At 40.3% G+C, this 16,537-nt stretch overlaps 1 protein-coding gene across 13 annotated transcripts in view; it reads right to left on the reverse strand.

The window, feature by feature from the left end:
* The window catches only part of CDC14B (cell division cycle 14B), a 113,186-nt gene that overhangs the window by 45,309 nt on the left and 51,340 nt on the right, over positions 1-16,537 (reverse strand). For all 13 annotated transcript variants that reach the window (XM_066368325.1, XM_066368314.1, XM_066368318.1 and 10 more), the window contains exon 5: positions 7,350-7,426. In XM_066368325.1, coding sequence (XP_066224422.1) covers positions 7,350-7,426 — 77 coding nt within the window. The remainder of the gene's footprint in view (positions 1-7,349; positions 7,427-16,537) is intronic.

Below are 16,537 nucleotides of genomic sequence, written 5' to 3' on the forward strand. Positions count from 1 at the left end.
ACACAAGGAGAAGCAACGACCTGCTTCTCTCCCTACCCCCCCTCCCCACAACCTGTGGCTCAGCTGGTTTGAGCATGGCCCCCAGGCACTGAGGATGGCTTTGTTGGTCTGAGTGTGTCAGCCTCAGTTGCTAAAAATAGCTCAGTACTCAAGCATCAGCCCTGATGGGGTTGCCAGATAGATCCTAGTCAGGGCACATGTGGGAGTCTGTCTATCTCCCCTCCTCTCACTTAAAAGAAAAAGAAACTGAAGTCATTTACTCTAAATGAAAATCAAAATTATTAGTGGAAACAGGGTGAGCTCTCAAGTTACATCCCAATATTTTAACCTCTGTCTCCTCAGCTAGGATTATTATCTTAACCTACTGATAATTCTTTTCCAATCAAGTTAAAGCATGCTGATCCAACCTTTGGGACAACTTGATACATGCACTGAATGTATGTGGAGAACCTACTGTGGGCCAAACTCTGCTTTAGTCAATGATGATTTAACAAGTTTTTATCTGGGCTCAGCTACAGTTCTGCCTCATACAACACATTAACTGAATAGACAGGAATCTTTCTTTTTTCACTCATGTTTATTTCATTCACACCTCCTTCCTCCCACCCAAGCAATCAGGCTTCTTCAAAACAGTAGGACAGCAGCTATGAAGCTGGAATGTGAGCGTCTGCGGAAGAGGGGGCTTGGCACTGTGGCCGCGTAACAAACTTAGAAAATCGGATGAGTCAGTAAAAGGGTACTGCTTAGAAAATGCTGCAAAACAATGGCAAATACTAGTTTTTAAGAATAGTAACTTTCACAGGAGACTATATTCAAATCAGCACAAAACTGCAAATAACCCAAATATTCATCAAAAGGACAAAGGGTAGCCTGACCAGGCAGTGGCGCAGTGGATAGAGCGTCTGACTGGGATGCAGAGGACCCGGGTTCAAGACCCCGAGGTCACCAGCTTGAGTGCCGGCTCATCTGGTTTGAGCAAAAGCCCACCAGCTTGAACCCAAGGTCGCTGGCTCCAGCAAGGGGTTACTCGGTCTGCTGAAGGCCCGCAGTCAAGGCACATATGAGAAAGCAATCAATGAACAACTAAGGTGTTGCAACGCGCAATGAAAAACTATGATTGATGCTTCTCATCTCTCTTCGTTCCTGTCTGTCTGTCCCTGTCTATCCTTCTCTCTGATTCACTGTCTCTGTATTAAAAAAAAAAAAAAAAAAGGACAAAGGGCAAATAAACTGTGACATATTCATAGAATGGAATGCTACAACAGCAGTAAAGAAAAGAACTTATTGCTACCTGCCACAACACGGATAAATCTCAGTGTTTAAAAAGCTAGATCCCAGCTCTCCAGAATGCACCCCGTATGATTCACTTTATCTAACATTCAACGGCAAGAACACCAGATGGTGCAGAAGTCATAGCTTGGGGGCACCGACAGGAAGCGAGTGAAGGGAATCCTCAGGGTGCCGGCAACATCCTGTACCTTGAGCTGGATGGCAGGTGCCCATAACAAGTACAAGTTTACTGTATTATACACACAAGATTAGTTATTTTTTGAAATTGTATATGAGTTACACATTGAAAAAAGAAAAATATGAAATGTTTAACAATGGTTAGCTAAGGACCAGGCACTATACCAAGTGTTTTATGTGCAGAGTGTTACTCAATCCTTACAACCCCATTAGGGAGATACAACTATCATTCCCACTGACAGACTAGGAGATTAATGTTTGTAAAGAACCACAGAGATTTTATTTATTTTTTTTTTTAGTGAGAGGTGAGGAGGCAAAGACAGACTCCAGCATGCGCCCCAATCGGTATCCACCTGGCAAGCCCACTAGGGGGTGATGCTCTGCCCATCTGGGGGGCCCTTGCTCTGTTGCAACCAGAGCCATTTTTTAGTACCTTAGGTGGAGGCCATGGAGCCATCCTCAGTGACCAAGGCCAACTTGCTCAAATGGAGCCATGGCTGCAGGAGGGGAGGAGGAGGAGAGAGGGGGAGGGAGGGAGGGAGGAAGAAAGAGGGAGAAAGAGAGAAGCTGGAGAGGGAGAGGGGGAAGGAGAGAGAGAAGCGAGAGAGGGAGGGGTGGAGAAACAGATGGGCACTTCTCCTGTGTGCCCTGACCAGGAATCGAACCTAAGACATCTACATGTTGGGCCAGCACTCTGCCACTGAGCCAACCAGCCAGGGCAAGAACCACAGATATTTTAATACCAGAGTTGATGTCACAGTCCTATCTGTCTCATGTCAATAGCCAAGGTATCAGGAACTTTGCAACACCACCTTTAAAAAAAAATAAAAAGACTCCCCCACCCCCAGAATAAGTCAACTAAGAAGCAAAGGAGAATTTTAGGTAATATCAAAGGATAGAACTACATGTTCTTCATAACAACAACCCTGAGTTATCAAAAGAAAAAAAATTGTTTTGGACAGAGACAGAAGAGAGTCAGAGAGAGGGACAGACAGGAAGGGAGAGAGATGAGAAGCATCAATTCTTCATTGCGGTACCTTAGTGGTTCATCGATTGCTTTCTCATATGTGCCTAGACGGGGGTGGGGGGGTGGAGGGGCACTACAGCAGAGCAAGTGACCCATGACCCATTGCTCAAGCCAGCAAACTTGGGGTTCAAGCCAGTGACCTTTGGGCTCAAGCCAGCAATCCTTTGCTCAAGCTGGTGAGCCTGTGCTCAAGCTCAAACCAGATGAGTCTGTGCCCAAGCCGGCAACCTCGGGGTTTAGAACCTGGGTCCTCCGCATCCCAGTCTGACGCTTTATCCACTGCGCCACCGCCTGGTCAGGCTAAACTTTTTTTGTTTAGACAGAGAAATAGCTAATAATTCATTAAGAAATCATACATCATATACTCAATATTGTAATTAGTATGTACGGTGCTAGGTGGATACTCAAAATATTGGAGGAAACCACTTTGCAAAGTGTATGAGTATCTAACCACTATGCGGTACACCTGAAATTAATACAAAATAATATTGAAAGTAAACTGTAATTAAAATAGTAATTTTTAAAAAGAAAAAGGAAATCCTACATTGCTTTATACATATACATATATGTAACTCAGTGGTTGAAGAATTATATCTAAATTGAATAAAATATGGTTATGGAGCAAAACGTTATTAACTGCAAACAAATGCTTTCCTTGCACAATCCCTTCTTACAATACTTCTTTGGTAGTTATAGTCTATGAACTTGAAGTGGCAAGGGTAAGAGGCCATTACAAGGTGATTTCTTTCAAAAGATTAGGCTTCATCTAATCAGTAAGTTCTATAGAAGAGTAAAATGTGGTAAAGCAGCAGATTTAAACTGTCACAGGTTGATACTTGTGTAAAATACAATAAATAGAAAATGCAATAATACTGTACTATTACATATGTGCAATAATGCAATAATCTTATTTTTATAAAATAAAAATGAATTGCTAGAAAAGTGGAAGTAAAAAACATAAAATACAAGCCCAAATTCTTCTATTATTTGATTCCACAGACATAAATATACCCTGTTAAATTATTACAAAAGTCTCTAAACTTGTTACTCTCAGTTACTGTACTTATCTCTTCATAGGCTGGTAATAAAAGTTTACAGTCTAGGCTCTGGCTTGTTAGCTCAGTCGGTTGGAGCACAGTCCTGAAACACCACGGATGCAAGTTTGCTTTGCAGGCAGGGCACATACAGGAAGTGACCGATGAGTGCAGGACTAAGTAGAACAACAAATGAATACTCCCTCTCTCCCTCCCTCTCCACCTCTGTCTCTCTAAAGTCAATCAATAAATTTAAAAAACTAAGCCCACCACAGAGCCCTGTTTCACAAGCCCTTACTTCGAGAAACAATGCTTTAGAGCAGTGGTAGTCAACCTGGTCACTACTGCCCACTAGTGGGCGTTCCAGCTTTCATGGTGGGCAATAGCAGAGCAACCAAAGTATAAATAAAAAGATTTAACTATAGTAAGTTGTTTTATAAAGATTTATTCTGCCTGACCAGGTAGTGGCGCAGTGAACAGAGCATCGGACTGGGATGCAGAGGACCCAGGTTCGAGACCCCGAGGTCGCCAGTTTAAGCGTGGGCTCATCTGGCTTGAGCAAAAAGCTCACCAGCGCCTGACCTGTGGTGGCACAGTGGATTAAGCATTGACCTGGAATGCTGAGGTCGCCAGTTCAAAACCCTGGGCTTGCCTAGTCAAGGCACATGTGGGAGTTGATGCTTCCTGCTCCTCCCCCCTTCTCTATCTCTCTCTCTCTTCTCTAAAATGAATAAATAAAAATTAAAATTAAAAAAATAAAAAATATAAAAAAATAAATAAAAAGCTCACCAGCTTGGACCCAAGGTCACTGGCTCGAGCAAGAAGTCGCTCGGTCTACTGAAGGCCCACAGTCAAGGCACATATGAGAAAGCAATCAATGAACAACTAAGGTGTCGCAACAAAAAACTGATGATTAATGCTTCTCGTCTCTCTCTGTTCCTGTCTGTCTGTCCCTGTCTATCCCTCTCTCTGACTCTCTGTCCCTGTAAAAACAAAAACAAACAAACAAAAAAAATATTCTGTCAAACTTAGTGAAAATCCGACATAAAGTACTTGGTAAGTAATTATTATTATTTGCTTTAACTTGCTCTAACTCTGCTTTATAAATTTTATAGAGTAAAGATACTTCCCTATTTTATAAATCACCGTATTACTGTGGAACTGGTGGGCGGTTAGAAAAGTTTACTACTAACATACAAAAGTGGGTGGTAGGTATAAAAAAGTTGACTACCCCTACTTTAGATAAACCCAATGTTTGGTACCTGTGACTAGAGACTCAGAATTCCCAAATCTGAACTGTTTCTAGGTAAGTTCTATTTATTAGAGAATTACTGACTTCTGCTCCTGGGACCAGAAGTGACTTCATTTCTTAGTGCCAAGCTTCAATAATTTTTTTAATTTAATTTATTTCTTTATTTATTTATTTTTACAGAGACAGAGAGAGAGTCAGAGAGAGGGATAGACAGGGACAGACAGACAGGAACGAAGAGATGAGAAGCATCAATTATTAGTTTTTTGTTGCGCATTGCGACACTTTAGTTGTTCATTGATTGCTTTCTTATATGTGCCTTGACCGCAGGCCTTCAGCAGACCGAATAACCCCTTGCTCGAGCCAGTGACCTTGGGTCCAAGCTGGTGAGCTTTTGCTCAAACCTGATGAGCCCACACTCAAGTTGGTGACCTCGGGGTCTCGAACCTGGGTCCTTGGCATCCCAGTCTGACGCTCTATCTACTGCACCACCGCCTGGTCAGGCCAAGCTTCAATAATTTTAAACACAAGTATAGCAGTGAGCAACATCTATTCTACTTTGGGCCCTGTATTTAAATAAACATACAACTTCTTTTATCTCAACAGTGTTTCATGGATCCTGACTTGGATCAGGTGAAATCTGTGAGCTTATTCATATGTCAGAATATCGTTATAAACTTTAAGAATGGCACTTTTATACAGGATTAGCAATATAAAGAATAAAATTACCCCTGCATATCAATGTACCTGTCACTCAGGGACCAAAACTACAAACATTTTTTTCTAAAGGAAGTACACAGTTGCTGTTATATATTTCTTAAATTCTTTTTTGAGAGACCAGAAGGGAGAGAGAGAGAGTAAGAAGCATCAACTCTAGGTGCTTCACTTCAGTTGTGCAGAGATTGTTTCTTGTGTGTGCCTTGACCAGGGCCATGCCACTGTCCTCTTGCTTAATCCAGTGACCTTTGGCCTTTCATGACAGCAACCTTTGGGCTCAAGCTGGCATGCTTTGGGATTGTTTGGACAATCTCCCCTGCTTACGCCAGTGAGTCAGTGCTCAAAACCAGTGACCTCAGGAGCCTGACCTGTGGTGGCGCAGTGGATGGGGGTTTGACATGGAACGCTGAGGTTGCTTGCTGGTATGAAACCCTGGGCTTCCCTGGTCAGGGCACATATGGGAGTTGATGCTTCCTGTTCCCCCCTCCCCCTCATTCTCTCTCTCTCTCTCCCCTCTCTAAAATGAATAAAATTTGAAAAAATAAAATAAAAGCCCCAGTGACCTCAGGGCTTCCGACCCCGAGGTCTAGTGCGCCACCATTAGTTAGGCTGTTTGCTGTTCTACTTTAGGTTGAGAAGAAAAATGGAGCACTCTGCAGTTTAGAAAGTAACATCCATCCCTTCCTACCCACCTCAAATAGCACAATACTTAAGATGATCCATGTTTGGAAGCAAGGAGGTGACAGAAGCAATTCTACTTTGCTAAATCACTAATATGCAGTCAGAGTGCAACACAGAACTGTCCTAACCTCTATTTCATGGAGTAAGTCCATAGACAGTCCTACGAAGTTATTTAAGGAGATTCTGCCTAAGGTTAAGGAGATTCATCCCAAAGCCTGTCCACAATGAAGTCAATTTAGAACCTTACATTTTCAAGGCAAGACCACACTTTCAAAATCAGGCATTGGAGGTATATGCAACAATCCTAAACCCACTAATCTGTGAGTGAAAGAATAACACAATATTTGAAATTATCCATACAGCATATAACAAGTAAAAATATTTCACACATTTATTAAGCATCCAGCACCACATAAGTATTTAGATTATATAGCTAAGTCAAGTATTTTGGTAAACAGGTAAAGAAACTTTCAGAATTTAATTTGACTTAAAGGAAAAAAAGGGTTTTTTTTGTTTTTTTTTTTAAGTATCTTCAATATAATCATATAGTAAATCTGAGAGGAGGACAAGGACATCATCCCCTTATGTAAAGGCCTTACTTATTTATCTACCACCTCTATGACACAGCAGTTTGGTTTTTCTAATGGTGCTGTTACACTAACAATGTCACCCGCTATCTCCGCCAGCTGAGTCCCTAGAGAAACAAGGTTAGTTTTTAACCTAGAAATTAAGTCCTGACTAGTGGCAAAATTTATTTCTTAACTCCTCAGGAACCAAGCTCCTCAGTGGTAGGTTTGAGTACCAGAGGTCAGGATTCTCATCTTGATTATTCCATCAAGAGGACAGGTTCTTACATAGGAGCAATTCATCACCACCAGGGACATCTGGCAGTGTCTGGGGACACTAAGTGTTGACAGTTGTTGTGGGGATGCAGCTGTTACTGGCATCCAGTGCACAGAAGCAAGGGATGCTGCTAAATCCTCTACAATACGCATGGAGACCCCCATAACAAAATATCAATGGTGTTACTGTTGAGTAACCTAGATCTATGGTGCTATTTGCACCCAGTCTTAAATGACTATTTGCTAGGTCTTCCTTTTTCAGAAACAATTACACCAAGATATTTCTGACAAGGGCCTAATGAAATGATCTACCATATCGTTCTTATATTTACCTGAAAGGAAGATAGGATGTATCTCCAAATAGCAATATTCTATATGCTTCTTCTGGAGTCCTCCCCAAATATATAACCTACATTTGAAAAGAGAAGAAAAAGGCAATTTACTTCTCAATGAAGACACAGTGCCGTCACTGTGAAGCTTTGCACAATGTTTAGCCCACGAGTGAGCCTGGTCCTCCAGCCTTCCGAAGGATCCTCTGAGTCACCAAGTATCCTGTTGTTCAATCCCTTTTTTGTTTAAATCAGACACAGCTGGTTTCTGTTGCTTGCAATAAGAGCCGTGACCAACAACTTTCCATAACAACTCTTTGTGGTAAGAAGTACAGCAACTTAAAAACAGATTTTCTAAATCAAGATGTTAGACTGAGCACAAGCTTCTCCTTGACCTCCTTCTCACAAATCCCCTGAAACGACAGTCCAGGATCGGGTGGAGGGATAGGCTGGGGCTGGGAGGGGCTGGAGAGAACACAAAAGCGGAACGGAAGATTGTGATAGTTCAAATGCTTATAATATTGTACCGATTTCCTATAAAACTGCATTTGCTTCCTCTATCTTCAGAAGTATGTCACGCTTCCATTTTCATCTGTTAGAATACATCAAGTAGATTTTTTAACATTTAAGGTCCATAGCTGGTATTCCTTGCATTTCCAAAAATGTATTGTTTTCTGCCCTCGTACTTTTGAATATGTATGCAATTTTTGGCGTGGAGTCCTTTTCTCTCAATAGTTTATAGATGTTGTCCCACTGTCTTCTCATTACAGTTACAGAGATATTATACTACTATCTTTTCCTCCTCCTTCTCATGAATAAGCTGTTCTAGAAACGTGGGAGCTGAGCACTTCACTGGCATCCCTCTCAATAAGTCACCCCATCCCCCAGTAAGTTGGCCTGGGGCTTTCTGACCTTCATTCTATCTGAAAGCACAAGTCTTTCTCCAACTCAGAATCTGAGGGCCAGGAAACAGGCTGCAGGCATTAGATCTGGCACAAAATAGCACCAATATCAGTCAGTTCTAAAGCTCACTTTGGGATAATATACTTTAAATTCTAAGTAGCAAAAAAGAAGTCACTGAAAAAGGTAAAAGAACAGTTTTATCATCATTACTAATTACAGACGGGCAAGCATGCTGATGGAGAGCTCCCCACTACGTTTCAGCGGAGTCCTGGATTGCGTACTAGAAATGGGCTCTGAGTCACTGTTTAATTCACTTAAGGGGAAATTTTAAATAATTGGTAAAAAGCTATCACTGGATTAGGACAAATTATAAAAATCCAAGATCCAGTAAGGATCTTTGAAACTTATAGAAGGACATATCCTAAAACAGCCAGTTTAGCTTCCAAAAAGTATTTCACCAATTTTCTGTTTTAAAACTCTTAAATGGCAATTTTCACCAATGGTTAGCCTGTTTGTCAACATGATTTCATCCCATTTACTCTCTAAAACTACAAAACTGTAATTAACTATATAGACCAGGGGTCCCCAAACTTTTTACACAGGGGCCAGTTCACTGTCCCTCAGACCGTTGTAGGGCCAGACTATAAAAAAAAAATTTAACAAATCCCTATGCACACTGCACATATCTTATTTTAAAGTAAAAAAACAAAACAGGAACAAGTACAATATTTAAAATAAATAACAAGTAAATTTAAATCAACAAACTGACCAGTATTTCAATGGGAACTATGCTCCTCTCACTGACCACCAATGAAAGAGGTGCCCCTTCCGGAAGTGCGGTGGGGGCCAGATAAATGGCCTCAGGGGGCTGCAGCTGGGGGACCCTGATATCGACTCTTCCAACATTTAGTTATCTCCAGCAGAGTATGAACCCACAAACGGTATTACAAAGAACAATCAATCCCAAGAATTGCTTTGTTATCTAGTATCAAACAGATTTTCAAGTATATACTATTACTGAATCATATAAGATTATAATTTATCAAGAATTAACCACAAACTCATCTGTAATCTCACTCCACATACATTTATCGATATATTTATATTACTCCATATCTTTAAAGCATCAACTTATCAATTCACTTTCTTTTTTTTTTTTTTTTCATTTTTCTGAAGCTGGAAACGGGGAGAGACAGTCAGACAGACTCCCGCATGCGCCCGACCGGGATCCACCCGGCACGCCCACCATGGGGCAACGCTCTGCCCACCAGGGGGCGATGCTCTGCCCATCCTGGGCGTCGCCATATTGCGACCAGAGCCACTCTAGCGCCTGGGGTAGAGGCCACAGAGCCATCCCCAGCGCCCGGGCCATCTTTGCTCCAATGGAGCCTTGGCTGCGGGAGGGGAAGAGAGAGACAGAGAGGAAAGTGCGGCGGAGGGGTGGAGAAGCAAATGGGCGCTTCTCCTGTGTGCCCTGGCCGGAAATCGAACCCGGGTCCTTCGCACGCTAGGCCGACGCTCTACCGCTGAGCCAACCGGCCAGGGCCTCAATTCACTTTCTATGTTTTTACTATTTATTTGGAAAAACAGTATATATAACAAATCTTTTATGAAAACTTTTTAAAAAAATGTAAATCCAACTCCTCCCCAATTTCCTCATTCCCTTCTAGTCTCTAACATGCTTCCTTTCTCTTCTAGGACTTATTAGATAACATCAGTCTTTTCTTCATTCTATTTTTGGAACTTCCTATAAAATCTTTTCCAAGAAAACACACCCCTAAAGCCAAAAAACAACAAAATCAAATAAAAGAATACCTTGAGGCCAATGGAGGTGAGAACAGGGTTTGATTCATTTGTGTATATGTATGTATGTATGTATGTGTGTGTGTGTGTACCTATACATGTTTGTGTATATATAAATATATATAAAATATAAGTAAATTACTTAAATAAAATCCAGTGACCTATTTCAGATTTTCCCTAAACTTCCAAGATGACCTTCTCTCAAATCATTTAAATTTTTCCTTAAATACCAGATTAGTGATAATCCCTCCTGCTCAAGATAGCACTTCTCTGGTTTCATTTACTACTAAAATTGCGATGGCATTATTTTGTTCTAACTTTCAAAACAAAAACAGTCTCTAATATATTAAATAATTGTTGGTCAGCCTTCGAACACAAGGTCAATTCAAAGAACACAAGAATATCAAGAATATAATACTTTTTCCTATGGAGGAAACAAAACCTAATGACTAGTGATGACCTTAAAAAAAATTTAGTTTTTAAATCCAGTTGGGACAAATAAAACCAAAGAAAATAAGATTGAGAAAGAGAAGAAGATAAAATAAAATTCAGTTAGGGAATGCCTGTATATGAATAGATAATATTAGGTATAATGAGATAAGGTGAAGGAAATCTACCAGATTCAAAATAAGTCTATTTACATAATGTTATGATCTGAATATTTATGTCTGTCCCCATTCATATGTTGAAATCAAGTGTATATACTATTACTGACTAATTTAAGATAATAAAGATCACCAGCCCATATTGTCATCCTGATCTCAGACTCCCAGACTCCAGAACTGGGAGAATTACATTTCTGTTGTTTCTAAGTCTCCAGGTCTCTAGTTATGTTGTTATAGCCACCTCGAAGGACTAAGACCCAACTATCAAAAAATATTTGCCAACAATCTATAATTTTTAATTTTACACCCAATCATCTTTTCTTCCTAGTCAGGTTTTCCCAAATGAATTATTCTACAGAATAATTCTATAAATTATTCTATAGAACCTTATAAATTGTATAAGAAAAAAATCCTATAAATGCCTTCTCTATTAACAAAGATTCCCAAATCAGTAAACTCTAAGTCAATGCAATTTAATGAGCCATCACTGTGTTCCTGGCAATTTAGAAGCTAACTGGCTTCTCAAGTTCTTTTGGTATATTTTTATGAGCAGCTATGTCTACAGAATGGCCACTCTAATCCCACATCGCTGTACAAAAATAGGAAGCAACAAATGATGAGCAAGAGAGGTATTTAACAGTTGTGGTGGTCAGCGTCCAAGCCAGCCCCAGTAATGCTCATCTCCTATTATCTTGTCTCATATGTCCCCTTCCACAATGAACTAGAGTGTAGTCATGCCAAGTATGCCTTTTTTTTTTTAACAGAGACAGAGTGAGAGTCAGAGAGAGGGATAGATAGGAACAGACAGACAAGAATGGAGAGAGATAAGAAGCATCAATCATTAGTTTTTCATTGTGGCACCTTAGTTGTTCATTGATTGCTTTCTCATACGTGCCTTGACTGTGGGTCTTCTGCAGACTGAGCAACCCCTTGCTCGAGCCAGCGACCTTGGGTCCAAGCTGGTGACCTCGGGGTCTCGAACCTGGGTCCTCCGCCTCCCAGTCCGACGCTCTATCCACTGCACCACCGGCCTGGTCAGGCCCAAGTATGCCTTTTGAGGCTAGATCATAAAAGACACTGTGGCTTCTACTTTGCTTTCTCTTGGGCTCCTCATTCCAGGTAAATCAAGCTATTATTTTGTGAGGGCACTTGGCCAGATAACATGGCAAGAAATTGGTAGGCTCGTGCCAACTACCGGCAATATCTTGCCAGGCACGTGAAGAGCCATCTTAGCCCTGGACCAGTCAGCCCCAGTCAAGCCTTCAGAGGACTGCAGCCCAGGTGGATCCAGCACACCTGCCTAGAACAGCTACTTCTGGATACCTTCCTCATAGAAAATATCTGACAGATGTTAATTATTGTTTTAAGTCACTACTGTTGGGATAACACAGTAGCACAATAAACAGTAAGGAAGGAAGAAATCATTTATTAAAAGTGGATAAATAAAAAAATTATGTAGCAAGCAGAGATGTTAAGGTAAGGAAGTCCCATGTCTTAAGAAGCATCAGTCAAGAATGTGTTGGCATGCATTTGTGCATGTGTGTCCGTCTCTCTCCAGAAGGAGCAAAAAGCAATCTCACAGGAACAGTACAACACTAGATAGAGAATACTCGAGTAGTTAGTAGTGCTTTTCACAGTCATGGAACAAGGTTTTTTATTTGGGTTTATTGTTGTTGTTGTTTTTGATGAACAATACTGTAGTCATTTCTAGGACTTCTACCATCCATATTTTTAAAATTACCCTCGTTCTGCCCCCTGCCCCTGTGAAAACTTCTGACCCTGGATTACTTATTTATGTTTCAAATCCTGGCAGGGACTCAATTAGAGATGGCTGGATTAGTGGCTGAAACAAAAGAATAACAATTTGATCCTTTATATTTTTAATTCTGACAATCACAAATAATTAAACACAACTGTTTAGACAAATGCTTATTTCAATTCTTATACAGAACATTTTGAAGCTTAATCTATGAGAGACTAAAACTTTACAAATCATCATATCTGACTCAAGAATAACACAGGATATTTAAATTCCACAACAGACAGGGCAGCCTGATAAACCAGTAAACTACTTTCCAGTGTTCATGGAGAAATGTCACAATGTTTCCAGACTTAAATATTTTCACATCAGCCAGATGACATAGTCTTTCTTGTGCCAAGAACTTGACTGATCTTTCCTAAAAAATCACTCTCCATATTAACATAGAATGTTCATGAATCAGTGCAACTTGGAAATAAACTTAAAGAGCCAACTGCTGAATAAAAAAGGTGAGCAGGGGAAAACTATATAAAAAAACAATTTTATATGAGAAAATAAGTAAATGAGGTAAAATCACTTTCACTGTTTCTGCACAAATACTAGCGAGGAAAAAAAATCCCTTAATCATTTAAAAAACAAGTCAGGCCTGACCTGTGGTGGTACAGTGGATAAAGCGTCGACCTGGAAATGCTAAGGTCGCCGGTTCAAAACCCTGGGCTTGCCTGGTCAAGGCACATATGGGAGTTGCTGCTTCCAGCTCCTCCTCCCTTCTCTCTCTCTCTGTCTCTCCTCTCTCTCTCTCTCCCTCTCCTCTCTAAAATGAATTAAAAAATTAAAAAAAAAAAACAACAACAAAAAAAACAAGTCAGATGGCTCTACATTTCAGTAGTTATAATTTTTCAAATTGTTATTATTTTTATGTATGTAGTAGGTCGGCATATTGATCTTCAGTTTAGATAAAGGGAAACTCGTCATCTGGAGTGGTGAACGCACTTCCCTCCCAAGGTCAGGCAGCTAATAGAGGTGGGGTACCTGCCCAGGGTAAAAGTGTACACAGACATACAACTATCTTAGTGGTAACAACATTTTTTAAAAGACAAAGCAAAAATCTTAACTTTTTAAAAATGAAATCTAATTTTTAAACATGGCAAAAACAAACTACTATTTATAAACACTCTGAGTTACATAAAGCTGGCAGGCTACTATTTCCTAACCTGTGGTGTTATCTGCTCACCCAAAACCACACTGCTTGTTATTGACAGAAAAGGGACTACTCGGGCCTTATTTATAGGCAAGAAATCACACTATCTAAAACAAGTACTGAAACAAGAATGGGATCCAAAATTCCAGAGCTTAACAGATCTGCAACGAAATGTCACAAATGGTCAGAGGGCCATTTCTATTTTCACTAGGGTGAAAGGGGGGTAAAGTTGTGATGAACTGTGATGACCACAGCTGCTTCAACCACAGGGCCTTTCCTAAGGCAGAGCATGAGGGATCCTGTCCCCTCTCTGTGGATCTAATGCACTTCATGCAACCTGGTGCCTGATCCTATTTACAGCTGCCCAGTTGCTATCTGCCTTGCCTTTTATAATCATAAAGGGATTTGCCCAGGATGGATGTTGACAAAGACTTTGGCTGACCACCTAGTTCTGTTCTCCAGGTCTCTGTTGCCCAGTCTGGGATGCTGCTTTTTTTTTTTTTTTTTGGTGAGAGGAGGGGAGATAGACTCCCGCACATGCCCCAACCAGGATCTACCCGACAACCCCATCTGGGGGCTGTTACTGAGATATTTTTAGCACCTAAGGCTGACACCCCCAGACCATCGAGCTATCCTCAGTGCCCAGGGCCACGCTTGAATAAATCGAGCCACTGGCTGTAGGATGAAGAGACAGAGAGGGGGGGGAAGGGGGGGGAGAGAAGCAGATGGTCCTTTCTCCTGTGTGCCCTGACTGGGAATTGAACCCAGGACGCCCATATGCCTGGTCAATGCTGTATCCATATAGCAACCAGCCAGGACCTAGACTGCTGATTCTAAACTGGATTCTTACTCACTGCTTCCTGATCCTCTCCCCTCTGCTCCCCTTGTCTTAACTTCTCAAGTGATCCCTTTACCTACCAGCCACCTTAACCCAGCACTGACTACTCTGGGTCTAAGATAATTAAATCATTAAGAAAAAGTGAACCACAGGTTCAAAAGATCACCATAAGAAATGATGACAGAATCATTTACAACATGGATGGACCTTCATAACATTGTACTGAGTGAAATAAGTAAATCAGAGAAAGCTAAGAACTGTATGATTCCATACATAGGTGGGACACAAAGTTGAGACTCATAGACATAGACAGGGGTGCAGTGGTTAGCAGGGGGAAGGGAAGGATGGTAAGGGAGGGGGATGGGAGGAAGGGGAAGGGCTTAAAGAGAAAATATAGGGTGACAGAAGATGATTTGACTTTGGGTGATAGATATACAGCACAATCGACTGGCCAAACGATGTGGAGATGTTTTCTCTAAATCTATGTACTCTGATTGACCAATGTAACCTTGTTAAATTTAATTGTCTAAATAAATAAATAAATAAATAATCACCATTAAATATTACATTAAGTCCCTGGGCTCTTAGAACTGCTGAAGCAACCCCAAATTCATTCATTCATTCATGATCAGAAACTCCATACGCTAGGTTTAATGAGCACTTTCATGGAAAACTGTGGGAGGTATGATGTTCTCTGAGTCAGTTTCAAGATTACATAACCCTGAAACTGTCAGTCACCAGAAAGCTCAGTTCTCCTCTAAGATGTATTCATGCGTCCTCCTCTCATGGAAAATAGTGGAAATGTCAATTGGTTAAAAAGATGCTAAGTCACAAAAAAAAAAAAATCTTAGTTCACAAGAAATCACTATGAAATGCCTGTAAGTAAACTTCATAGTAACTTTGAGGCAACTTCAAAAATGGACTGATTGAAAATATCTAAGAATCTTAGAAATTTTAGAACCCATACCACTGTCCATTCTGACAAGACTACATCAGCCAAGGCCCAGGTAACATCTGGAAATATCTACCACGATCATGCTCCAGAGTTCAGCATCAGGCCAAGAAAAGCCAAAAGGTGATTGATGTTCCACTTCCTTATCTTCCTGTTAACCTTTGTGTTTGAAAAGTCATACTAATTTAATACATACAGGTAAATTAATCATTTCCAGCTGTAATCAGCCACACGTGAGAGCCTGGGAAAGATGACAATTAATTTCCTTTTGAGGTTATACAATAAGCAGCAGCATTTAAGCAGCCTTTTTCTCTAAGAACTTGGCATCTGACCTCATGGCAAGAACAGGCCAGCCCCTCTCCGGGCCCCCTTTATATACAAAATGCTGGTTTTCTATTCAGCCCTAGAGGAGTGGGGGTGAGGGCACCAATGCAACTTAGAATTCCATTAACAAACTGTTGAATTATTATATAACTAGAATTTAATTAGTATCATAATTTGTAATATGTTTACAAGGCAAAACATTCTAAAGGCTATAAAAGTTGCTTTAAAAATAGTAAGATAGAGTAGAACACTTTGAACAGGGAATTTAGTTACCACAATTATTTCTACTGGTGTAATCTAGGGAACATCAGAGGAAGGCAAATTTGCAAACCTCAGTTTGCTTTTGCCTTTTAAACTCAAAATGCTTTCTTTAACCACAGAAAAAGGTTAGAAACGGTGGTTAATTTCCCAGGCTAGCCCTCAAAAGTAAATTTAACCTACTGAAGACCTGAATACTGCATTATTATCTGAAGAAAAAAACAAATATTGGACAGTAAGATAGAACCAAAGTTGATACTAGTAAAACAGCACACCATCTCCATTAAAAGTATACACAGAAAAATTTTAAAGAAAAAGAGAGTGACAATTATTTCTAAGATGAATCCTAGTCTTTTGCAATTGTGCTATAAAACAAAACAAAAAATCACCTGTTCCCTAAATGTTAATAAATGTAACAATTAATGTGACTGATATGCTTCATTTAATTTTTTAAATTTAAAAGCCCAGTTATAAGTTCAGCATTTCAAGGCTTCATTTTTTTTTTTCAAGGCTTCATTTTAATGTGCACTGTAACTAAAAAATACCTG

This window comes from Saccopteryx leptura, chromosome 2, assembly GCF_036850995.1.
Source record: "Saccopteryx leptura isolate mSacLep1 chromosome 2, mSacLep1_pri_phased_curated, whole genome shotgun sequence".
Lineage (NCBI taxonomy): Eukaryota > Metazoa > Chordata > Mammalia > Chiroptera > Emballonuridae > Saccopteryx > Saccopteryx leptura.